We start from the raw sequence: 23,922 nt of genomic DNA, 5'->3' as shown, positions 1-23,922 counted from the left end.
TGCACTTGGGAAGATGGACATAGACTCAGTCATTAGTCAAACATATCTCACACATGTAAATTACAGTATGAAAGTGACTCCAATGGAAAATACACGATTTATATTTTCAAGTAGGTACGTTGGTGTATTTATAAGGCAAATGTGTCCTTCATGTTTCTGTAAATCCACTCAGAATACCTAGCTAAAATGCTGCATCGACTGTAAAAACACTTAAGAACATCCTCGACGGAGATTTTCTTAAATGAAATGGCTAACTAGCAAACCCACTCCTGTCTGGTAACGTGTTATGATCCGCTTGGCTGAGTAAACCTCTTGCTAGCTAGCCACCGTCTTGGGCCCAAGAAATATTTCAAAAAACCAGTAACCTTGTTAGACAGAGGAGAATCAATACTGATCCCCTCGTATGTACTGTGTATCTACAAACGCTGCGCGAATTTCTTAGGTAACTGGCGATCTTGGTCGAGATTAGCCAAAGTGCTAACAACGACTTAGCCTAGCTAGCCAGCCAGACACATTAGTGGAAAGCGACTGAGTCGACTTTCTTGACGTCATTCAAAACAATTAATGGATTCCATATTTTTCGTTTTACTAAAGTACTCTTGATTTACAACAGCTGTTCATGAACACCTTTCAGTACGCCTTAAATGATATCAGCTTTACCTGATCCAAGGAGCCCTGTGTCACAATGAACACAGTCCGTCGCTTCAAGAGCAACATGGGTTCCGCCTGGTGTCGTTTCAGGTTTTACGTAGAATTATGGGTAGTGTAGTGTTACAGCGAAACTCCGCCAAGTCTGTAACACAATGCAACTATATCATTATCATTATTAAGTCGTATTGTTATTGCAGTATACATAACAGAAGCGCTTATCTAGGACCTCGTTCTTCATAGTGCTGGTTACATTTAATGAAGGAAATTCAAACTGTCTCGAGGGTCAGCCACTGATGCTGGCCATCTTCCAATGCAGACTAAAGACCCACCTCCTCAGACTGCATGTCGGTTCCACTTCTATCCGCATACCCTAACACCTGCTACTTCTTGCATTTGATGCAAATTTTGTGTGTAGTATTACGGCATATAATTTGTGTTCTAGAGACTGTTGTATTGTAGCACTAGGTTTTTCTCAGAGTGCACAAGTTAACTTGTGGTGGGGCTTGAATAGTGTTATGCTCACACTCACTGGTCTGGGAGTGTTAGCCTGGTCTGACACTGTTGCTCATTTAAATTGAATGGATACACTTATGTTCTATTCTGATGGAAGTTGCTCTGGGTAAGACCATCTGCTAAATCCGTGTAATGTAGTGTAATGTAATGCTACATGCGAAGACACTTCACTGAATAAGTTAAGTATCCCATTCTGCATATCTGGCTACAACAGCGGTGCCCCAGCAGGGCTTTGGATCTGTGACCCTTTTGCTGTGGTGCTCGTAAATTAACCATCATGCTACAGTGAAACAGCAGTATTATACATGGGGGCAGAATGACACAGCATGTGGGGCAGAGTCACTCTGAGAGGGCTCCGTGTGGCTGTGGGGCGTGTTGGAGAGTTTCTGCACCGCAAGCAGTTTGCAGCACGGGATTGATCCTGGTGTAGTCCTTCATTAGCGCAGAGTTACACCAGTGCTCCTCCACCCAGTCTGTGGGACTGAGTATCTCCTTCTCCAGCTGCACAGCACCCTCCCCCCAGTCGTCAGCTCCTGTTCACTCTGACAGCAGAGAGCCTCTGGAAACAGGCCAGAGTAGGCTGAGCTGCAGCCATGCACCTTTCCGCTGTTAAAACTGCGGGGGCGATTCTACGATCAGACCTTCAGGGGGGCTCAGCCCCTAATGAGAATGTGACATGCATACAGTGCCTTGCAAAAGTGTTCAATCCCCCCTGCTAAATCACTCATTTTACTGGATAACAATTAATACGTTAATATTTTTCTATATATGATATTTTAATTTACAACAATAATACATTTAATGAATTACTAGTAAGTAACATGGGTTTTACACCACAAAATATTTTTAAGAAAATGAAAAATGGAATATGCTGTTTGCAAAAGTATTCAACCCCTTTCACTTTGGCAAACCTCAGTTCAATTACGTACACAATGTTACCTTCAGAAGCAACCTAGTTGGGTGGTCTATTGTAGTGTATAATAATAATAATGGTTCAAATGTACTGAAAATATACCATAAAACCCAATTCTATCAGAATAAGAAACATTGTGACTACTTTAATTAAAACAATAAAGTGCATCAGTTAGCTCCTTAGCTAGCAACTGTGCAAGCAGACTAGCTCAGAAAGCTAACAGCCAATAATCTCTAGCGAACTACGTCAGCTAACGTTCTTTGACACTATTCACACCGTGGAACTATAACCAGACACTTTCTAAGTAAGGAATAAACCACGACCGGCGGTGCAGTTCTATGGAAATAAACCACGACGGGGTGGTGTGATGCGGCCCCGCAGCGAGGCCAAGGGGCCGTTAACCACCCTGAGGTGGTTTATTTCCATAGAACTGCACCGCCAGGAGTGGTTTATTCCGCTTATACCACGGCTACTTACCAAAGAAATAATTCAGCACTCATATTAAGTTAGGCTACTATTTTATTATTTTTGAACAAAATATACAGTAGGTTTAGGCTATATTACAATATGTGCACGTCCACAGAATATAGTCATTCATATAGCTATCTTGACACAGCCAAACTTTAAATTTAATTATTTTAAAATGTAGCCTACTATGTTCGGCTACATTAAAAAAATACTATATACGTTACACATCTAGGCTTCGGCTACTGAAACTACAGTAACTTAGCCCACTAACTAGAAATTTCTGATATAGCCAGCTAGCCTATAGCTACAGTGTCCGTTTAGCTGGTGAAGTGGATAATGTTACATTCGCGTTCGCCATCTTAAACGTACGTAGGCTATGTGGAAACGGTGACTATAAGCTACATCGTACTCATTTATTGAAATTAAATTTCCATTTATTTATTTATTTATTTATTTCATGTATCTATTTATTCCATTTAAGTTTCCATTTCCTTTTCCATTTATTGTAAAAGTCTCAAAGTCTCCATTCTTGCCAAAAAGGTTAAATGTTAATTGAGAAATTCTCCATTTTAAGGTGCAAATGTGACGGTGTATTGGCGACGTCACTTTGTTGATGCTCTAGCTATGTTCTTGCTGTGAACTGTAACGTTATCTAATGTTATTACAATGTTGCCGTTATGTTCGGTTGCAAATGGAATCTTCAATCAAGTTGAATGAGCTTGCGTATTAATTTCGAACGGTGATAAGGCCACTTTCACTGGAACTACTTCATAGCCGTGCATTATTACCGTGCATTCACTGGGAAATAATTCACACCCCTCCAGCCAATCAGAAACAAGTATTTAACCAAGCCGTGGTATAAACCTGTTTAAATAACTAAATAACACGCTAACAATGCATTCACTGGCATTACACCTGCAGACGCTTCCTTCTGCAAAACACCGCAACTCGGACACTTGCAGATGTTACATTAGTAAGACTCTCCCTTTGTATCCCACTTCAAACACCAGCGTGCTGATCAAGTGTTTTTTCGGGCAAGCAAGCAGCGCTGCAGCCACATTATCACAGCACTAAAAGGGGCTTCTCTACCATGCTGGAATGCACCACGATGGCCTTCCTCGTGTGGCGTGTTCAGAACAAGAAAAACTACAGCCGTTTCCCCAAATATAAGCATCCACTAAGAAAGGACCACACAAAGACTTCCTAATTTATTTAGACTATGGTGAATTCTACAAGTAGCCTTTTAAATAACATTTCAGCAAATTACTGACTGACTAAAGGTGAAGTTCAGAGAGAATGTGGAAGTGCTCCATAAACTCGAACTATGGACTTCCAATCTGTTGCAGGTCCTTTGATCTCGCTTCAGGTGATCAGTGCAGGTGAGGTTTTGCGACAGCTGCAGCGCGGTCTTGTCGTTGCATAACAACGAGTGTTCTTTTGAAGTTCCGTCGAGGAGGCTCCCGGTTCTTCCCAGACACTCGCTAAAATGCTGTCCCGTTCTGCCAATCTTTTTTTTTTTTTACCTGAAATCAAAACTGGCCGACTTCGAGGTTTCTCATTGCAAGCCCAACAAACATTGCTCTGTTTTAACTTCCTACTAAATACTCTGCGACAAGGATTTTTATTTTCTCTTTTAAAATCAATTATAGAAAGCAGTAACAACCATCTGAGAACAGGCAGGGATATCTCATTCGGCAGCTAATCCGTGGTCATATCTAGGGCCACTAGAAATTAAGGTAGGCCCATATAGTGAGTGAGTGAGTACGCGCTCTGACGCAAGAGGGGCGTTGTTTCAAGCCGTTAACTCAACCGTCTCTTTCTAAAGTCCCGCTGTCACACCCGCCACATCGTTCAATTTTACATGACTAAACTATTGACATAAATCCCACACAAGAGGAAAAGGACAGGCGATGAACTGTAAATGTTAAATGAACAATGCAACGTGTCACCTTATCACCCCAGCCTGTCTGTTTCAGAGGCAAAGCCATGATCACAAATACCAGAACGCGATGACTGAAACAGGAAGAGCCAGTGTTATTTAGTGTTGCAAAGAGGCAGAATAACGTTACACACATATAGCTGCTGTGTGTTTCCAGGTTTAAGGAAAATAAGTAAATTAAACGTGTCAGAGTCATATCTTATCTCAAGGTTGGAAGCACATTTGTGTGAATGAGTCTAATCTTCCTTTTGATCAACGCAATAGTTTGTGCAATGGTTAGTGATCTATTAGTAAAACGCCAGGCTACGGTAGCCAATGCTGGCTGTCAGTTGAACAACTTTAGGCTAACAGTAGTGTGTTCAGCTCAGACGGTCAAACAATGGGCATTCAACAAACTAAATAAAGAGGATGTGAGCACCGCAATAGATACAGACTTCAAATAACTAAGCTTTCAGTATAATTTTATAAAATAGCCGCAAACGAAGGACAGGGCTGCCCAAACGCGCTGCAATGTGTCTGAACCCGACGCTGGAGGAAATTGCGACTTGCGATGGTCTGAACTTGTGTACGGGTTGCTAGGAGGAGCCTGGGAGGAGGTTTCGTCCTGACATCATCAGCACCATCACCGCCTGACTCAGGAACAGGATCGGGGAAGAGGCGGCTGCCAAGCTGGCCTGAAAAGACAAAAAGATCTCCTGTTGAATCGGGTAACTCTTAATGTCCAGGACTCACGCAGCAGCCGCTGCTGTTGACTGAAGACGGAGTGACCACCTTAACTTCATGCAACCGCGTCTCAAAACTAAAAGTGGTCTGGAAAAACTGGTTAGGTAGCTATCTGAAGCTGCCTTAGTCTCAGCCGAGAGGCCTGCCTTCTTCGCCCATACCGCCCTACAGTCGCAGCGGATACCGCGGATCGCAACTCTCTGTGGGTAAGTGTCGGCGTAAGGCGGCGGCATATGCATTACGGCGTTTCCTAAGTATTGTGGCTGTTTAGCGTTGGGTAAGTTTATTTGTTTCCGAAGGTTTTGTTTCTTAGCCGATGAACCCCAGCTACTGATATTTCTAGCAAACGTTAGCATGGCTAGCTAAATGAATGCGCCGTAGGCAGATCGTGTTTGCTAGCTCGGTTTCTTGGTATGTGTGGCTAAGTAATGAAACTACCTAGCGAGACAGTAATCAGTTAATGCGCTGGTTTAGGATTCACCAGCTAGCAAACAGGTTTACCTGCTTTATACAGGTTGGCAAAATTTAATGAGAGCTATTAACGTAACATAACTCTGGCAGTGTAGCTAACCAGTGATCCAGTTTTCCTGACACGCTGACCAGCAATCATACTTCCTAGGTAGTGACCTGGGTAGTTTGCCACTTATCTAGTTTTCTGTGAGTTGTTGGCAGGTATGTAGGCTAACTAACTAGAGGCAGATAGGCCTACACAGTTAACTGTCATGCCTAGTCTGCTTGGCCAAGCAAACTAACCACAGCATTCCGAGTGATTGTCTCCGGAAAGCACGCATGGCGATTTGCTTCTGCGTCGCGTGTGTTGTGCTTTCGTTTTTATCGATACTCCTTGGTTTGCGTGTCGCTTGTTTAGGTAGCTTACTTGCTTAGTAGCTTACTTATGAAAAATGAACCAGCCATAAACGCGTCCTCCAACCAGAATGAGCTCAAGAGGGGTTTATATTATTTCACCAGTCACACAAATGTAACTAGTTACCACAATAGTCTGGCGAGGTAACGTTTGATAGTTGGGGTCACGTAACTAGACAACGTGGGGGAGTTGCACTAGCTGTTTGTATCAGCTTACATTTCAGCCCTTTCCAAAAAGTTATGAAAATTGTTTTTTGTTAAAGGTTTCACTGTTATATAGCCCTATAAAAGTTACGTGCGCTCCATTTGGAAATGGTGTCTTCTGCGCATGAAATGTTTGGATCAGCACATTGGGTCAGAACACACCTGCCTGACGTTTTTCCTCGCCGCTGCAGGTTTTGGAAAAGGCGCAGCCGATGCGGAGCGCGGCCGATGATGCGCAGTGACCGTGCAGAGCCCGCCGAGCGCCCCGCAGCCCCGCAGGTCCGCAGTAGCACCATGACTGACCTTCCCGCGCGGATCGTCCCGAGACGGGTCCCCCAGTCCTCCAAATGATATGATCGTAGCCGCCTGGATCGCATTCTGTGCCAGCAGGAGCCTCGCACGCGGTCTGCTGCTCACCTTAGAGCAGCTGCACTTGCTACGGTTTTGGGATCGCGCCGCCACAGCCGGGACCATGGGCAACAGCTGTGTGTGCAGGGAGGACAGTGACGTGGAGGACGGAGCGACGCACCGCGGGCCGCTCCGGCGTGTGGACCACGCCGCCGCGGAGCATGTGGAGACGCGCGGCAGCCGGCCCCGGGACCCGGTCAGACCGCCCAGGCGCGGCCGCGGACCGCACGAACCGCGGCGAAAGAAACAGAATGTGGACGGACTGGTACTGGACACACTGGCAGTCATTAGGACACTAGTTGACAAGTAAGTTACGTTCACTAAGTTACTGGATATACCCAGCTGGCACGTGAATTTACTGTGTATTTTCACTGAAAGTCCCGGTCAAATGTTCAGATTATGTAAGGGCAGAAACACAAGCATTCATGTATGGATGCTAGTTGGTTCTGTGTGCACCATGTCAAAAGCAGAAAAATGTCACATGGCAGGTGTGTTGGGGTGTAGTTGGCATAGATGGCTCGTGCCTGAGCAATAGGAAGTGGAGCACATAGAGGCTGGTGTGTTTTACAGCAGTTTATGCCACATCCTGTCCCTCACTTCAGAGCTCACACCATCCAACAGGGGCTCCTGTGTCTGCCGTCTTATGTCTTCACCCATAAGGCACATAAGCTTTTAACTCATTCTGTTGGACAGGTATGTCTTACCTGATTCTGCCAGGCTGGCCCTGGGGCTGCAGGTAATTGCACTGCCTGCACACCTGACTGTTTATTGCCATTGGGAGGCTGCTTGCTGATGTTCTGTTTAAAGTGAACCAACCAGTTTCCAGCCTGTGGCTCCTAACCCTCGCTGAGGTCACAGGGCTCCGGGGAGAGCTGTACCCTGCTGCTCTTCCTCTCTGTAACCCCACCCTCATGGGATCATGGGTAGTCCCAGGGTGGCCCAGACGGCAGATCCCGGAAAGTGTGCTCAGACAGGGTCAGCTGCACTCTCTGCCAGCCACTACACAGCGTTGGCACAGTGTGTGCTGTGTGGAGTGTGTGCTGTGTGGAGCGTGAGGTTACGCAGTGAGGTTATGTGGCGTTCACACAGTGTGTGCTGTGTGGAGTGTGTGCTGTGTGGAGCGTGAGGTCAGGGGAAGGCATCCTCGGGACGTCGTGGGCAGTGTGGTGTCCGTGGAAGCTGCCCGTGCCCCTGGCCACGCCCGTGATGTGGAGATACGCAGAGTTTCTCTCTCCATCCACAGCCAGGCTTTCCGCCTCATGTATTTTTAACAGGCCTCAGCCCTCCTTTCTACCAGCTGTTGCTTCTGTCTCTCTCTTCTCACGGACACACTCACTCACGCACACACTCACACACACATGCACACACACACCCCCATCCATCCATACACACACACACACACACACACACACAGCTCTTGATGTCACTCAGGCATTAAGCAGACCGGCACTCGGATGGGCTCGGTCCTGTCAGGGGCAGCGCTGCTGTCTGCGTTTGCTGAGGTGCTGGAGCCTAGCTCTGACACTGTGCTTTCCTGTGCTTCTGTTTTTCAGTGACCAGGAGCCCCCGTACTCCATGATCACCCTGCACGAGATGGCCGAGACAGGTAAGGCCTCAGCCGCCGCTCTCTGATGTCATAACTGCCCTGTTACAATGTTATTACAATGTTTAGACAACACAATAATTGAAGGAGCCCTTTGTGATTTCAGTGCACACCAACATTTTTTCCACTTGGATTTTGTTTGTGCTTGTTTCGGAACTAGAATCATTCTTGTGAAGGTGAACTTTTGGAACTGAGCCGAGTGTTAAACCGATGTTACATCTTCCTCTGGAGCGAGCAGGGAACTGTTAGCCTTAACGTTGCGAAGAGGAGTATCAGAGTCTCTGAAGCACAGGGCATATTAGTGGATTATTTATGATGAGACCCCCTAAGACTTAATGAAAAGCCAATAAAGCTACTTCAGAACAAGCTAAAAACACCAGAGCATAGTTGTCTGACCGTGTAGATACTCTGCATTTTTTCAGATGAATATTCGGTCTTGATATCTGATAATCTGAAGATCAGATCAGCTGAGCAATTCCACACATATTTTTGGGAAAACGGTTTTCCTCAGAGAGGGCAGATTAAAGGAGGGCTTCAGTCTCGGCTGTGACCTGCATGTCAAGTATTTTAATTAATTAGTGAATGTGGTGGCCAAAGATAAGGGTAATACCTGAGGGCAGAAAGTCTAATGTACAAAGGGTTTTCGCCTGTGTGCTTGTAGGCCTTAATTTTTTAATTTACATTTTTAATAACATTAAGACTATGTCTTAAGACAAAGTCACTTACACCTCTGTGTCTGATGTTGCAGGACAGCATTTGGCAGGAAGTAATTTATGACAGCATTTGGCAGGAAGTGACTTGATGGCATTTTTGACTGCAGCCACCCTTCCTGCTGCTCTCATTGATAGGGAAGTCCTGCCTCCCATCAATTTCAGATCCGCTTTCAGTTTTAAATGCTTCATCGTCAGGACAGTAACGAAAACACAAACATCAACAGGATGTTGAAAATGTTTGCTCACACTTTGTTTCTCTCATGTTGGCCTAGCAGTGTGTGTGTTTTTCTGGGAGCAGCCTGTGTTAATGTTGCAGTGCTGATCGGGATCGTTTGAGTGTCCCCTGACGTTCTGACGGTGTCGGCCGGAGCAGGCAGCTGATGTGCAGACACGGCGAGTCAAACGCCGCATCCTCAGGGCAGGAGTAATGAGTCAGCGAAAAAGGCTGATTCAAACCGCATAATCACAGGGCCAGAGCGGCAGCGCAGGCCAGAGCAGAGGAGTCTGCACCACAGAAGGAGGATGTTTGGGCGCGTGGCATCTCCCCAAAGCCACGGCGTTGTGGTGGCAGGGTCTCCACCCCACCCTCCCTGTGCTCATGTGGTCGTGGCATTTCGGTGTTGTGGGGGGGGGCTTTACGGGGCCCCCTGGCAGAGGCGACACATGTCTCAGTCCCAGGATTAGTTACAGACACTGCTTACACTCTGACTCCCAGCAGGAGAAACACAAGCAGTGAGCTGCAGCCCCCCGGTCCCCTTCTCTCTCTGTCTCTCCTTCCCTTTCTCTCCCCTTACACGGTCTCTTTCTCTCACGTCCTCTTTTTGATCTGTCCATTCTTTCTCTTGATTATCTTTCTCTCTCCCCGTCTCTCTCTCTCTCTCTCTCTCAGTCCACTCCCTCTCTCTGTCTCTGCCCCCCCCCCCCCCCCCCCACCCTCCTGTCTCTGACTCTCTGTCACACAGAGATGTGTGTGTGTGAGTGGGTTAGGCTCACCGTGGTGTTGTTGATGTGTGTTTTCTCTCAGATGATGGCTGGCTGGAGGTGGTCCAGTCTCTGATTCGGGTCATTCCCTTGGATGACCCACTGGGTCCTGCCGTGATCACCCTGCTTCTGGACGAGTGCCCGCTGCCCACCAAAGTGAGTATCGCCCTTCTGCCTCTCTGTCCCGCCCCCCTTCCTGTGATGGTCACCATGACCCCAGAGCGCACTCCAATGCTGCGCGGTTGCTGCGCGGATGCTGCGCGGTTGCTGTGCGGATGCTGCGCGGATGCTGCGCGGTTGCTGCGCGGTTGCTGCGCGGATGCTGCGCGGATGCTGCGTGTTCCTCCTCCTCGCTCTGCAGAGCGGTGAGTCACCAGCAGCTCCTGGTTCTCTGGAGGCAGAGATCCTTCCCCCCAAGCAGCCTGCTCACACAGGGACCCCACAGGGGTGCACTCACACGGCACTCACACGGACGCTCCAGCGCTTGTCTTACCTTCCACTTCACGCTTTCAGTGTGTATGTGTCAGTCCTGGGGACAGTTTTATGTTGTGGAATGTGTTGTAGGCAAATGGACAGGTGGTCGTGTAGACCACGTTTACATTTGGAAAACTCTTCCTTTTTTGCATTGACTCATGGAAGTGCCAGAACCCAACTGACAGATGTTGAAATGTAAAGACTGTGGTACAGTTTCATAATGGGTCTGCGTATGTCTGTGTGTATATAGCAGTGCAGGTGTGTGCGTGTGTGGGTGTGGGTGTGTGTAGGTATAGGTGTGCAAGTGTGTGTGTGTGTGTGTGTAGCTGTGCAGGTGTGTGCATAGGGATTTTGTGTGTGTGTGTGTGTAGCTGTGCAAGTGTGTGCATAGGGATTTTGTGTGTGTGTAGGTGTGTGTGTGTGTGTGTGTGTGTGTGTTGCTGTGCAGGTGTGTGCATAGGGATTTTGTGTGTGTGTAGGTGTGTGTGTGTGTGTGTGTGTAGCTGTGCAGGTGTGTGCATAGGGATTTTGTGTGTGTGTAGGTGTGTGTGTGTGTGTGTGTGTGTGTAGCTGTGCAGGTGTGTGCATAGGGATTTTGTGTGTGTGTAGGTGTGTGTGTGTGTGTGTGTGTGTGTGTGTAGCTGTGCAGGTGTGTGCATAGGGATTTTGTGTGTGTGTGTGTGTGTGTAGCTGTGCAGGTGTGTGCATAGGGATTTTGTGTGTGTGTAGGTGTGTGTGTGTGTGTGTGTGTGTGTGTGTGTGTGTGTGTGTGTGTGTAGCTGTGCAGGTGTGTGCATAGGGATTTTGTGTGTGTGTAGGTGTGTGTGTGTGTGTGTGTGTGTGTGTGTGTGTAGCTGTGCAGGTGTGTGCATAGGGATTTTGTGTGTGTGTAGGTGTGTGTGTGTGTGTGTGTAGGTGTGTGTGTGTGTAGCTGTGCAGGTGTGTGCATAGGGATTTTGTGTGTGTGTGTAGGTGTGTGTGTATATAGCATAACGCTGCCCCCCCCTCCAGGACGCGCTGCAGAAGCTGTCGGACATGCTGAGTCTGAGTGGGAGTGTCGCTCGGCAGGACGCCGCCATTCCCGCCAAGCACCGCAACACCACCGCTGTGCTGGGCTGCCTGGCCGAGAAGCTGGCGGGTGGGTCCCGCAAGCACACACACGCACGCACGCACACCAGCGCACACACACACACGCATGCATACACACACACACGCACGCACGCACACCAGCGCACACACACACACGCATGCATACACACCAGCGCACATACACACACACACGCACGCACACCAGCGCGCGCACACACGCATACACACACACACACGCATGCACACCAGCGCGCGCACGCACGCACACACACACGCATACACACACACACACATGCGCGCGCACACACTCACACATGCATGCACACCAGCGCGCGCGCACACACACACACACACACACACATACACAATGACAGACCGTGCAGATTTTTTGGTTGGTGTCTTATCTGCATGGCAGAAACCTCTATCTGTAGATTTAGTGCAGTTGTAATTTACATGGAGTTTAGAGCAGAAGCTGTACTGGAGACTCAGGTGAGGTTGTGTTCGCTGCTCCCCGTAAAAGCGCAGGTTTGCTGTGTTGGGCGGTGTCACAGCACAGCCCCATTTCCTGACAGCTGTGCTGAGATCAGTGGAGCATGGCCCCCAGTCCCTGTTCCCCCAGCACAGAGCTATCACGAAAACAGAGGCACAAACACCCTCATGGTGTGTCTCACCTGCGCTCTCACCTGCACAGTTTGCCTTCTTTCCCATGATGCTCGGCTGATCTCTCAGGATGGGGTTAACGTCCATCTTTGGTTTGTCCAGGACAGTGATGCAGGATTCTGCTGTTTACAACAAGGTCTTTAGAGCTCAGCCTAAAACCGGGAGATACTTCAGCTGAAGTTTTATTTATTTAAATGTATTTTTAACAAACCTGGATACCCATCAGCTGATTTAGTGTGAGTGATGAATAGCGTTGAGTAGCGTTGAGTAGCGTGTTGCTGATACAGAGTCCCTCGCTGTTGCAGGTCCAGCGAGCATCGGCTTGCTCAGCCCGGGAACCCTGGAGTACCTGCTGGAGAGCCTGGTGAGTGACACTAAGGTCTGAGATCTGTGGATGCCTGCAGTAAAGCCCGGAGCTCACTCCTGTGATCCGAGCAGCAGGTCCAAGATCTGTGGAAACTTGCAGTAAAGCCTGGAGCTCACTCCTGTGATCCGAGCAGCAGGTCTGAGATCTGTGGATGCCTGCATAAAGCCCGGAGCTCACTCCTGTGATCCGAGCAGCAGGTCTGAGATCTGTGGATGCCTGCATAAAGCCCGGAGCTCACTCCTGTGATCCGAGCAGCAGGTCTGAGATCTGTGGATGCCTGCATAAAGCCCGGAGCTCACTCCTGTGATCTGAGCAGCAGGTCTGAGATCTGTGGATGCCTGCAGCATTTGTCTTCACTGCTCTGTCACCACCTCAGGACTCGACGCCCACTGTCTGGCTGCAGGGTGCTGCTCTATAATAAGGTCATAAAGGTGAAGAGAACAAGCCAAAATCATCATCTCTACTGAGCTGCTCTCAGCTCAGACCAGCTTTCACCCAGAAAGGACACACAGTCGTAATGGCATTACAGATGAGGGAGAGTCTCAGGCAGGGGCTCCTGAACCTCAGAGTCACTCCCTGGCTCAGACTCTGATTGGTTGAATTCTCTGTGTTCCCAGAGTTCAGAGGCACACCCCACGGTCATGCTGTTTGCTCTCATCGCCCTGGAGAAGTTCTCACAGACAAGTAAGCGTGCGTGTGCGTGAGTGTGTGCCGGCACATGTCTGCATATGTGTGTTAAATGACAGGTGCCCAGTGTGTGTACATGTGAATGATCTCACCATAACCTCACAGGTAACAGGTGTTCTGTGGTCTCGTCTCAGGTGAGAACAAGCTGACAGTGTCGTCGTCGTGTATCAGTGACAGACTGGCAGTGCTGGAGTCCTGGGCCAATCACTCAGACTACCTGAAGCGGCAGGTTGGCTTCTGCGCTCAGTGGAGTCTGGACAACCTCTGTGAGTTTGTGCTGCCGGAGGTGGGGGGGGGGGTGGGGGGCGCGCAGTAGCAGGAGTGGGAGGGGTTGATGCTATTGCTTTGTGATGTCCCAATAAAGTGGGATTAAAACTGTCTCACTCCCTCTCTCTCTCTTCACCTCTCCCTCCCTCTTTCCCTCTCACTCTCGCTTTCTCTCCCCCTCTCTCCTCTTCTCCCTCCCTCTCTCTCAGTCCTGAAAGAAGGCCGCCAGTTCACCTATGAAAAGGTGAATCTGAGCAACATCAATGCCATGCTGAACAGCAATGATGTCAGCGAATATCTGAAGATCTCTCCCAGCGGACTGGAGGTGAGGCCCCGTCCTGCAAACTCCGAGAATATCTCCGTCCCGGGGAGCGGCGCAGAGCGGTGAGAGTCCCGGGTGTGCTGACCGCTCTTTCTGACTCTTTTCTGGCTCTTTTCTGACTGCCCCCCCAGGCCCGCTGCGATGCCTCCTCGTTCGAGAGCGTTCGCTGCACCTTCTGTGTGGATTCCGGCGTGTGGTACTACGAGGTGACGGTCATCACCTCGGGCGTCATGCAGATCGGCTGGGCCACCAAGGACAGCAAGTTCCTCAACCACGTACGTCACGCGTATGCACACTGTAGCAGAGAGGTGTATTTACTACATGTGATATAGAGATATGTTTGGTTATGTGTGTGGTATAGAGTGTGTGTGTCTGTGTGTGTGTGGTATATATTTGGTGTGTTTGTGGTATAGAGTGTGTGTATGTGGTATATATTTTGTGTGTGTGTGTGGTATAGAGTGTGTGTATGTGGTATATATTTGGCATGTGTGTGTTGTTTCAGGAGGGCTATGGGATTGGGGATGATGAATTCTCCTGTGCGTATGACGGCTGCAGGCAGCTGATCTGGTACAACGCCCGCAGTAAGCCACACTCGCACCCCTGCTGGAAGGAAGGTGAGTGCAACCCCAAACTGCATCCCATCACAAATCTGACCCAGGGAAAGTGGTTCCGCGTGGCTTTGTTAGGGCTCACACTGCGTGGTCCTGCTCCCGTCCCACAGGTGATGCCATCGGCTTCCTGCTGGACCTGAGTAAAAAGCAGATGATCTTTTACCTGAACGGGCACCAGCTCCCTCCCGAAAAGCAGGTGTTCTCCTCAGCTACGTGAGTACACCTCACCCCAAACCTCAGCCCCCTGTTACCGATGGGCCCCATAATCACAGACTGGCATCACCTCTCTCTCTCCTTCCCTCTTCCTCTCTCTCCCCTCTCCCTTTCTCTCTCTCCCCCTCTCTTTCTCTCTCTCTCTCTCTCTCTCTCTCCCTCTCTCTTTCTCCCTCTCTCTCTCTCTCCCTCTCTCTTTCTCCCTCTCTCTCTCTCTCCCTCTCTCTTTCTCCCTCTCTCAGGTCTGGGTTCTTTGCAGCAGCTAGCTTCATGTCGTATCAGCAGTGTGAGTTTAATTTCGGGGCCACGCCCTTTCGCCACCCCCCGCCTGTGAAATTCAGCACCTTCAATGACTTCGCCTCACTGGCGTCTGATGAGAAGATCATTCTGCCCAGGTGAGTCCGACCCTCAAACAGCCCACTGGTGCAGGTGATGCAGGTGAGGTTTGGTTTGGGAAACCCCTCGGCCTGCCGTTTTACACCCCTCTCTCTCTCTGTCTCTCTCTCGCTCTCACATTTATAAAATAAGTCTTGCTCTTAATTAGCTCCTGCTTAATGCAGCTCAGGCTGTAGGGTGTGAGTCTTTGACGTGCTCCTCACGCATGTGTATCTGTCCCTGTACATGACAGACACCGGCGCCTGGCTCTGCTGAAGCAGGTCAGCATCAGAGACAACTGCTGCACTCTGTGCTGTGACCAGATGGCCGACACGGAGCTGCGTCCCTGTGGACACGGGTACGAGGGGGAGGGGCAGAGGAAGGCCAGGGGGGTGGGCATGTCTACGGCGGTCTGCTCCCACTGTGGAATGCTGGTTAAGGAGTTTGGCTGGCTAGTTTCATTATTATACCATTGGAGAGCCGTTGTTGTAACATGTGAGCCGCAGGTTTGGGGTGTCCTGTATCGCGGGGGGGCTGTGCTGAGGGGCTGTGTGCGTCAGTCTAACTGTTCCCCTCTCCTGGCAGCGGGATGTGCATGGAGTGTGCCTTACAGCTGGAGACCTGCCCGCTGTGTCGTCAGGACATTCAGAGTCGCGTCAGACTCATCTCCCACGTGTCCTGACACGCCCGTCACCATGGACACGCCCCGCCCAGCACCGCCCTCTCCCCCTGTGGCTGCTCTCACCCGGGCCCCAGATGCAGACACCGGTGGGGAGGGAGGGAGGGACATCCTTTTTTTCTCTTCGAACACTCCAGGGTAACCCCCTGTCCTGTCAGCAAACACCGGAAGAGGAAGAGGAGGAGAAAGTCCCGCAGGTCCAATGCTGTCGTCCACCTGAGCGTGCGTCACGCGTGCAGCCTGTCCAATCAGAGCGTGCCTCTTTCTCTGCCCAGACTCTCTCTGCCCTCTGTGTTCAGCAGTGTTACACGTCTCTGTGAATTATTTTTAATTATTTTATTCCAATGACTAAAAGTGTAACAGCAAAAACTTTTGGGTCAGAAGCGCTGCCAGGCTTGTCTTTCCATCCGGGAGATGTTTCATGTGTACCCCATTCAGAGCATCCCCACAGCTCTCCCGACCCCCATCCCACCCCCCCTCCATAAAGCAGCCCTGGAGTTATTCCTTATCTACTGCGAAATAGTTTTGGTGTACAGTTATGTACAGATCAATACATGAGATTTCATTTTTGTGTGAAAATAAACTGTTTAGTAATAAAAGCTTGAAGTACACAAGAAAAAGATTCTCAGCATTGCAGCGTAGAGGCTGTAGAATATTTCGACATTGAGGATTTCTGAGACGGCATCGTCACAAGGACAACATTCCGTGGATTTCCCCCCCTTCTCCTCCCGTCCCTAACGCAGCGCTGTCCACAGCAGGGACCGTGCTGAAAGCGGCCGGCCAGCTCCCCGATTGTCCTGGCTTTGGGATCCTGACCCTCAAGGAAGTGTCTTTACTTGTTTGACATCACCACATACCACTTATGACATTGTTTACCAGTTGCAGCATACACAGACAGGACCACTATCTGGAAAAAAGGTGCCTGTGTCTTTTTGTTGTTGTTGTCATGAAAATATTTTGTTTTTAATTAGCTATAATTCACCACTGTTGTAGTTTTCTGTTCAGACACTCATTTTTATTTACAGGCAATAAACTTGGGTTCCCAAAGTTAGGTTGCGAGATTATATATTTATCTTTTTTTTTCTTTGAGAACAGGACAGCATTACCCAGCAGGCAGTGCTTTTGCACAAGGTATGCATTCAAAAAAACTGAATTAGTGATGAAAAAAATCAATTTTCTTGTAATTGTCTTAAAATAAATGAGAGAACTGAGTTTTACAAGTTACATGTACAGGTTTATTGTGTCCAGAGTTCCAAAGATTGTAGATTATTTTAATTAACTTGAAGTTCTCATGTCTGGATTGTGACATTTGTAAGAGAAAGTCTTCTGTATGGAAGCATACTTTGATGATTGCCTGGCTATTTATTGAAGGAATCTACAGTGCTGGTGTGTGGAATGTTGTCAGACTCCTTCTGGCAGGAGCACTTGGGGACTGGATTCTGATGATTAGTTTTTTATCTCTTTTTTTAAATTGACATAATTACTTTTTTCTTTTGATTAAAGTTGTTTTATTGTGCAAAGCTTGTGCCATTGTGTTTTACATTCCAGCAATGAAAACCTGCTCCAGGATTAAAAGACCTGCTAACGGGATTCGAAACCATTTAAAGGCTGAATCGGAGTGTATCAGCTCTCGTGCTGTGCAGAAGAGTTTCAGAGGGAGTGAGGGCGTCTGGATCAGCTGTGGAGGGGAGTGGGGGTGGGAGACTGACACAGGAGCAAATCAGAAATGTGAAGGAGAAGAATGATGGTGGACTTCAGCAACTCCAAAAGTAAATATCAGATGTTACTTCAAACATTTGTTTCACATTGCATGTTACGTTATTGTCCTTTAGCAGGTGCTTTCACCCACAGTGACTTACGCAGCACATCTAATGAAGTGGGATGAAAAGCTCCACAAACAGGACACCGCTAACCACACATGACACCGCTATACATTAAATGTTTGTGCCAAACACAGTGCTGAGATCTCAAGTGCAGAAATACACGACAGAGGGACTATGCCACTCTAAACACAATTGTAACAGACCCTGAAGTAAATAACTCATATATCATATATATATATATATATATATATATATAATAAATATAATTTTGCACATATGATCACACACAAAGAGAGCAGACGGTGACATTTGGGTGGGGACAGACTGTGGTAACTGCTTGCTGTATGTGTCTAGACCTAATTATTTTATGCATCATTGAAAATGCAATATGATATTTATTAATGTGTAAACCTGGTTCTCCAATGAGATATTGTATTAAAGTATTAAGCAAGCCCGGCAACTCTTAACTGTCCCATTTGGCCTCATCCAAAATCTCCCAGTCTGCAGAGTGGTTCTGTGGGTGACTACCATGGTCCCCTCCCATGTCTCAAAGAAACAGTCACCTGTGTTTCTCAAAAATTTGCCCAAGACTAGGTAAATCTGCTCTACTTTTTACAAGCAGAGGAAGGTAACCTAGGATCCCAGATTTGCTCTGCATGGATGTGCTAGGTGCTGCTCTCTACTGTAGCCAGATGGAGGGGCTCTAGAATAGGTAAACCAATCAGCTTGCAGTGTCATTTGGCCAGCATGCTCAGAACGCCATACCCCTGATGGTCTATCATAAGTTTCTCAATCAGTGGTGACAGACCGACACCTGGTTTCTTGTTCTCTGTTTAAACTGAAATGTGGGGATGCCCAGTTCCCGAGGCTTTGGAGTTTGTGGGTCTCCCCAGAAATGACAGCAGAGGGAAGAAACATCCATTTGGAATCGTATTACTTTTATGGTTAAGAATGTTACTGGTTGATGTTACTCACTCATGCTATTTTATGGTTAAGATTACCCTGTGAAAGGCTATTGTACCATGAAAAGCGTGAGGGCGTTCTTGACTAAGGTGTGCGAGGTTATCCCTGCCATCATTGGGAACCACTGGCTTTGCCGTTTCCATACAGTTGTGGCGGAGCACACAGTGAATAAAAAAGAGAATAATTGATTGCTCTGCTCTGTGCGATAAAGAAGTGAACACATTATGTATTGATAGCAGAACTGAAGCTGATCGGAATTTGTTTCCTACCGGACGGTATTATGAGTGGGGCGCGTGTTTCCGTTGCTGTGGAGCCGATTGTATGAGAAGCAAGTCGTAATAGAAGCAAGACGATGGCGACGACAGAGAGAAGTAAGATCATCGTATAGTATGAATTTACAAATCGGTATCTAATCTATTTCCTGTCTACTGCAACTGAAATACTTATTATTCAAATTTAGTGCAGGAAACAAGCATGTCTGTGAGTCCTCTTAAAGCGGCGGGGTTGACTAGCTAATCTAGTTAGCTGTCGTTAGTTCGTTGTCCAAAGCGTTAATAATGGGCATCCGTTTCAAACAAAAAGAAATGGGACAGTTCGTGAGCATTTTTGTGTGCAGGAGTTCCGTATTCGCTGCACTGTACCGTGTGCACTAATGTTAGTCTGTGTTTAGTTTAAACGTTTACTGGCTAACGTTAGCTAATAATTGTTGCTTTGAAGCGGCGTGTCATAGCACTGCACTGCTGTCGGTCACTAATCGGTTAATAGTGATTAAGTTACAGGTACCTGTCCTGTCTGGGATTCTAAGCTATCCATCTCATCAGGCAAGCCACCTGGAAATGCATGTTATGTTGTAATCACTGCATTTGTCTTCTGAACGATATTTATCAAATTGTTGCTCATGATGTACTTGATTTATGAAAGATATTCTGGACGCCGGGGAGAACACGGTGGAGATGGAAGCCTTGGAGGAGGACTTCGCAGTTTCCAAGTAAGGCTAGTGTGTGATTAGGTTACAATCATAGCAGTTTATCTGTGAGTTATAGTTCGATATAAATCGTTTATATGAGGAGCAGTCTCTCCGGTAAAGTCTGCACACAGTGCCTGATCATGGGTCTGGGAGTTTTTCTGGATGTGGAATGTCATTAAGGAAGTACTTGATGATGGCTTGGTGTGATTATGACAATCATACCGCAGATATGATATGCGGATATCCAGATATATTGAACTCTTCCTCTGCTGTTGTTAAATCTACCGTTGCAGTGATTAGTGGACTCGTTATGAACATTCGGGAAGCGAGCGCAGGAGGAACGCAGGAGCTGAATATCTGGTCATAATAGAATATATGTGGTCGTACTGGCCTTCCTCATTGCTCTGTGTCTTGGGTCTTCATCGCCCGCAGCTCCTCTGATGCAGACGCAGCGTTTGATACAGTCATTGGGAACATCGAGGACATCATCATGGGTGAGTGTGGGGCTGTGTGTGCACCCTCAGTGCCGCCGCGGGTGCACACTGGCGTGCTGCCTACACATTCTTTAATTAAGTAAGTTTAGCTTAATTAAGTATGTTTAAAAAAATGTGTAAGTATACAGGACACATCACGTGTAAGTGCACTTCTGTGTCATTATTCGCTCTCAGACTTTGACTCTTAGCCAGACTAGCTAGCTGCATATAGCATTATTTTGTTCTCAAAAATACTGCAACTGCCAAATAAACTTTTGTGACAATTTTTGTAACATCAAATGACATATGTTTGTTTAGTGCCTAAAACAAATAAACAGTTGCTGTCTAGATGCTAACTTCTTTGTATTCTGAACTGTGCCAATAAACTGCTCATATTTATTTTGCAGTGAATTTTGAGTGCAGCCAATGCGTGCTTCTTGTTTTGATGATCACAGCATGACATCTCGTGTGTACCGCACTGTCCATAATAACATGTGTCAGTGCACTTCGTGGCCAGTCATGCTTGCTGAATGTGCTGCACAGTAAGAGCCAGCTGTGGGTTGTGGCCGCAGGAAGTGGGGCCTGTGGAAAGTCTGCTGTGCAGGAAATGAGTACAGAGAGACCCACAGACGCGTGACATCAGCGCTGTATTACATCACAAGACATTTTCGGGGCAGACGGACATTCTGAGGCGGCTGGGTACAGTGGCACTGCTTCACGTGGAAACATGCTTGGTAGCAGTAATAATCGCAGTGTGCATTGAAGCCTACTCCATCCATACCTCCATTCCAAATCTTGCAGTTTTTGTGTCTCTTGCAGCTTGCATGCATGGTGGTAGATATGCACTTCCAAGCATACTACTAAATGATAAGTGCAAAAGTACCCAGTATGCAAGTGTGCGGTTTGGAGTTCTGTTGATTCAGGAAGGACGGTGTTCAGGCTGGTGCTCTTTCCTCTGCTCCTTAGAGGAGCGTTTCCAGCAGCTGCAGCAGAGCTTCATGGAGAAATACTACCTGGAGTTCGAAGACTCAGAGGAGAACAAGCTGAGCTACATGCCCATTTTCAATGAATATGTGAGTTACCTGCACTGAAATACAGTAAGGACACATGCGTACGCACACACGCACAGTCAGAGACATTGCTGCTCAGATCCATCATCAGTGTGAATTTGAGTTGTAGAAGCTTACATGCGTGCACATAGGACTTGCAAACTCACACACATGTATGCCTGTTTGTGTGCATACACACTTACAGACACCCACACAAATGCACGCATATAAACACACACACCCCCTCAGTCATTGACAGTTGCACACTCAGAATGATGGACAGCTGTCACTCTCACCCCCTCAGATTGAGCTGCTTGAGAAGCACATTGAGCAGCAGCTGGAGGAGAGGATCCCAGGATTCAGTATGAACTCATTCATTCATTCACTGCAGTGAGTACAACCACCTTCACCATTTCATTTAACACTGACCAGACCGCTGCTCCACACTGCTGCCCTGACCACTGCTCCACACTGCTGCCCTGACCACTGCTCCACACTGCTGCTCTGACCGCTGCTCCACACTGCTGCCCTGACCACTGCTCCACACTGCTGCTCTGACCACTGCTCCACACTGCTGCTCCACACTGCTGCCCTGACCACTGCTCCACACTGCTGCTTTGACCACTGCTCCACACTGCTGCCCTGACCACTGCTCCACACTGCTGCCCTGACCACTGCTCCACACTGCTACCCTGACCACTGCTCCACACTGCTGCTCTGACCACTGCTCCACACTGCTGCTCCACACTGCTGCCCTGACCACTGCTCCGCACTGCTGCTCTAACCGCTGCTCCGTACTGCTGCTCCGTACTGCTGCTCCACACTGCTAGTGTCTCAGTGAGGTCCAAGTCTCTTTGCACCTTCTTTATCTCAGTAAAATTCCCTGTGACACAAAACATCCTCTGTGGTCCGATACCTCTGTGAGCAGTAATTATATTTATGGCCACATCTTAGACATGGCTGATGTACGTGTCCAGTGTAAAGAAGGGACTGTGATTGAAGTTTTTCTTTTCATCATAAACACCCCCCCCCTCTATCAAATTCAAATTCAAACTGCTTTGTTGGCTTTATAGATGGGTCTCAGCTAACACTAACATAACCATACAAATTTCAGCTTTTCAGATGTAAGACATAAAGATATAAATATATTTTCAGATATAACACACAGATAGGAATTTGTAGGTAACTAATTAACTCATCATAGACTGTAAATATTGATTCTAAATATATAATAACATGTAATAAAACTGATTATGAGCTGGTAACAGTCACTCATATCTCTGTGTCTCTCCCTTAGGCAGCACAAAGATGAAGTCTCTGGGGATATCTTTGACATGCTGCTTACTTTCACTGACTTCCTTGCCTTCAAAGAAATGTTCGTGGACTACAGAGCTGTGAGTAAAACTAGCAGTCTCTCTTTTGTGTTGCTGTAGCTCTTTTTAAGTGTTTTCTTACTGTGAGTCACTAGAGGGCGTCAGAGTGCAGAGATGAATAAACACTGACTGTGGAAAGCCACCCTGATCCTGAGGAGCTCAGACCGTCCCAGTCTCTGTCGGTGACTCACTCCTCTCAGGAGCCAAAACATTGTGAAAGCAGTGAACAAAATGCAAAGATTTGGGGAGGAAAACGTGGATGTGCTTCTCACTGGCCACTTTAGGGCTGTCAGTAATCTGACTTTAAAGCTCCCACTGTGAGAAGACTGTGACATGGTGAAGCTGTGGAAGTTTATCGTGGTTTTTAATCATAGAAACCTGAATTAATCATCCTGAATGCAAGCAGGTTGCTGTAATTATCCTGAAGAGCAGCCAGTCTGGATGAGCTACAGCAGCAATGCCCTCTAGTGGCCTAGTCAGCTCAGTGCAGGTCTCACTGCTTCACTCTGTGTCTGCAGGAGCGGGAGGGCCGAGGACTGGATCTCAGCTCAGGATTGGTGGTTAAGTCTTTAAACCCCGCCTCCTCTGTCCCCTTCACCACGTGCACGACATCACGACTTCAGTGACCCCCCAAGAACGGCTCGGAGGGAACACCCCCACATGCGCATACACACGCACACACATACAAGAGGGTTTCACTCCATTTTCAAACTGTTCACCGGATTACCTTGTTCTAAGTGAGTCTTGCTGTTGACACCTGCTGCCTGTGTCAGGTGAGGGCAGGTGGCTCCACACACAGAGATGACGTCATTCCTGGTCCTGGCGCGTGATTGGCTGGGGGGTGGGGGTTTGGGGACTGTGTGATGGTTAAGCGTAGCATCAGTTTCTGTGTGTCTGTGGAGAGTGCTAGTCTTCAGTGTTTCGTGCTGTTTAACAGGAGTGACTGATGCTTCGGTTCTGCCGTGTCTGTGTCCAGTGGCTGCTCGTTAGGGGGCATCGGGGATTCAGAAGCGGGGGTTTCTGCAGGGAGGAGACTCGGCCTGCAGACTCGGCCTGCTCTCACAGTGCTGTGATGTGCACGGTGGTGTAATTAGAGGGGACTGGGGTAGATCTCGCACCACTGTGGTTGCAGTGAGAGGTTCATTTTTAACCGTTTCATTAATTTCATTCACTGTTTCAGCCCGTTGCTGCGGTCTGATCGAAAGGACCTCTGTAGCACTGACTCACTGACCTCCGTCCCACACGGCTGGCAGTCTCTGTGTCCTGTTGGTTTGAGCCACTTTTATAAATATTGCTGTATTTAATTCTTAGTGTTTTAATGTTTGCTTCTGCCAGTGTCTTCTGTAAATATGGATTTATTTGGAATAAACAGAATCCAACAAGTTTTTGAAATCACACTGTCATTTTTAAACAATACAGACTTTGGGCATCAGTACAGTACAGCAGTTTGTGATCTTTGCTTTGAAAGTAGGAATATTATAAAAACCTATAAACCATCGCTGCTCTTTATTACAGCACAGTGCAAAGCTGCACAGTCTCTTCCACACCTG

At 47.8% G+C, this 23,922-nt stretch overlaps 3 protein-coding genes across 4 annotated transcripts in view; 2 read left to right on the top strand and 1 right to left on the bottom strand.

The window, feature by feature from the left end:
- psme3ip1 (proteasome activator subunit 3 interacting protein 1) overlaps positions 1-721 on the bottom strand; it is a 9,233-nt gene extending 8,512 nt beyond the window's left edge. For both annotated transcript variants that reach the window (XM_036543947.1, XM_036543948.1), the window contains exon 1: positions 661-721. In XM_036543947.1, coding sequence (XP_036399840.1) covers positions 661-717 — 57 coding nt within the window. In that variant the 5' untranslated portion in view covers positions 718-721. The remainder of the gene's footprint in view (positions 1-660) is intronic.
- Positions 722-5,125: 4,404 nt separating this feature from the next.
- Positions 5,126-16,234, top strand: rspry1 (ring finger and SPRY domain containing 1). Its single transcript, XM_036543739.1, has 15 exons — positions 5,126-5,413; positions 6,467-6,989; positions 8,237-8,289; positions 10,024-10,136; positions 11,466-11,592; positions 12,509-12,567; positions 13,188-13,254; positions 13,392-13,523; positions 13,734-13,849; positions 13,978-14,121; positions 14,349-14,460; positions 14,568-14,670; positions 14,913-15,065; positions 15,299-15,403; positions 15,631-16,234. Exons 2-15 carry the CDS (start codon positions 6,628-6,630, stop codon positions 15,725-15,727), a joined length of 1,743 nt encoding a protein of 580 aa, XP_036399632.1. The 5' UTR covers positions 5,126-5,413; positions 6,467-6,627; the 3' UTR covers positions 15,728-16,234.
- Positions 16,235-18,805: 2,571 nt separating this feature from the next.
- Positions 18,806-23,699, top strand: LOC118788206 (ADP-ribosylation factor-like 2 binding protein). Its single transcript, XM_036544155.1, has 7 exons — positions 18,806-18,881; positions 19,432-19,498; positions 19,910-19,971; positions 20,917-21,023; positions 21,304-21,389; positions 22,297-22,393; positions 22,891-23,699. Exons 1-7 carry the CDS (start codon positions 18,863-18,865, stop codon positions 22,996-22,998), a joined length of 546 nt encoding a protein of 181 aa, XP_036400048.1. The 5' UTR covers positions 18,806-18,862; the 3' UTR covers positions 22,999-23,699.
- The last annotated feature ends 223 nt before the right edge of the window (positions 23,700-23,922 follow it).

Source organism: Megalops cyprinoides, chromosome 13 (genome assembly GCF_013368585.1).
Source record: "Megalops cyprinoides isolate fMegCyp1 chromosome 13, fMegCyp1.pri, whole genome shotgun sequence".
NCBI classification, from domain to species: Eukaryota; Metazoa; Chordata; class Actinopteri; order Elopiformes; family Megalopidae; genus Megalops; species Megalops cyprinoides.
This window is presented reverse-complemented; position numbering and strand designations above follow the sequence as displayed.

Coding starts and splice junctions, on each gene's coding strand:
- LOC118788206 (XM_036544155.1), top strand. Junction 19,972..20,916: donor CATCGAGGACATCATCATGG/GTGAGTGTGGGG, acceptor TCTGCTCCTTAG/AGGAGCGTTTCCAGCAGCTG. Junction 21,024..21,303: donor TGCCCATTTTCAATGAATAT/GTGAGTTACCTG, acceptor TCACCCCCTCAG/ATTGAGCTGCTTGAGAAGCA.
- rspry1 (XM_036543739.1), top strand. CDS start 6,628: ATGATCGTAGCCGCCTGGATCGCATTCTGTGCCAGCAGGAGCCTCGCA. Junction 8,290..10,023: donor GCACGAGATGGCCGAGACAG/GTAAGGCCTCAG, acceptor GTTTTCTCTCAG/ATGATGGCTGGCTGGAGGTG. Junction 14,122..14,348: donor ACAGCAAGTTCCTCAACCAC/GTACGTCACGCG, acceptor GTGTTGTTTCAG/GAGGGCTATGGGATTGGGGA.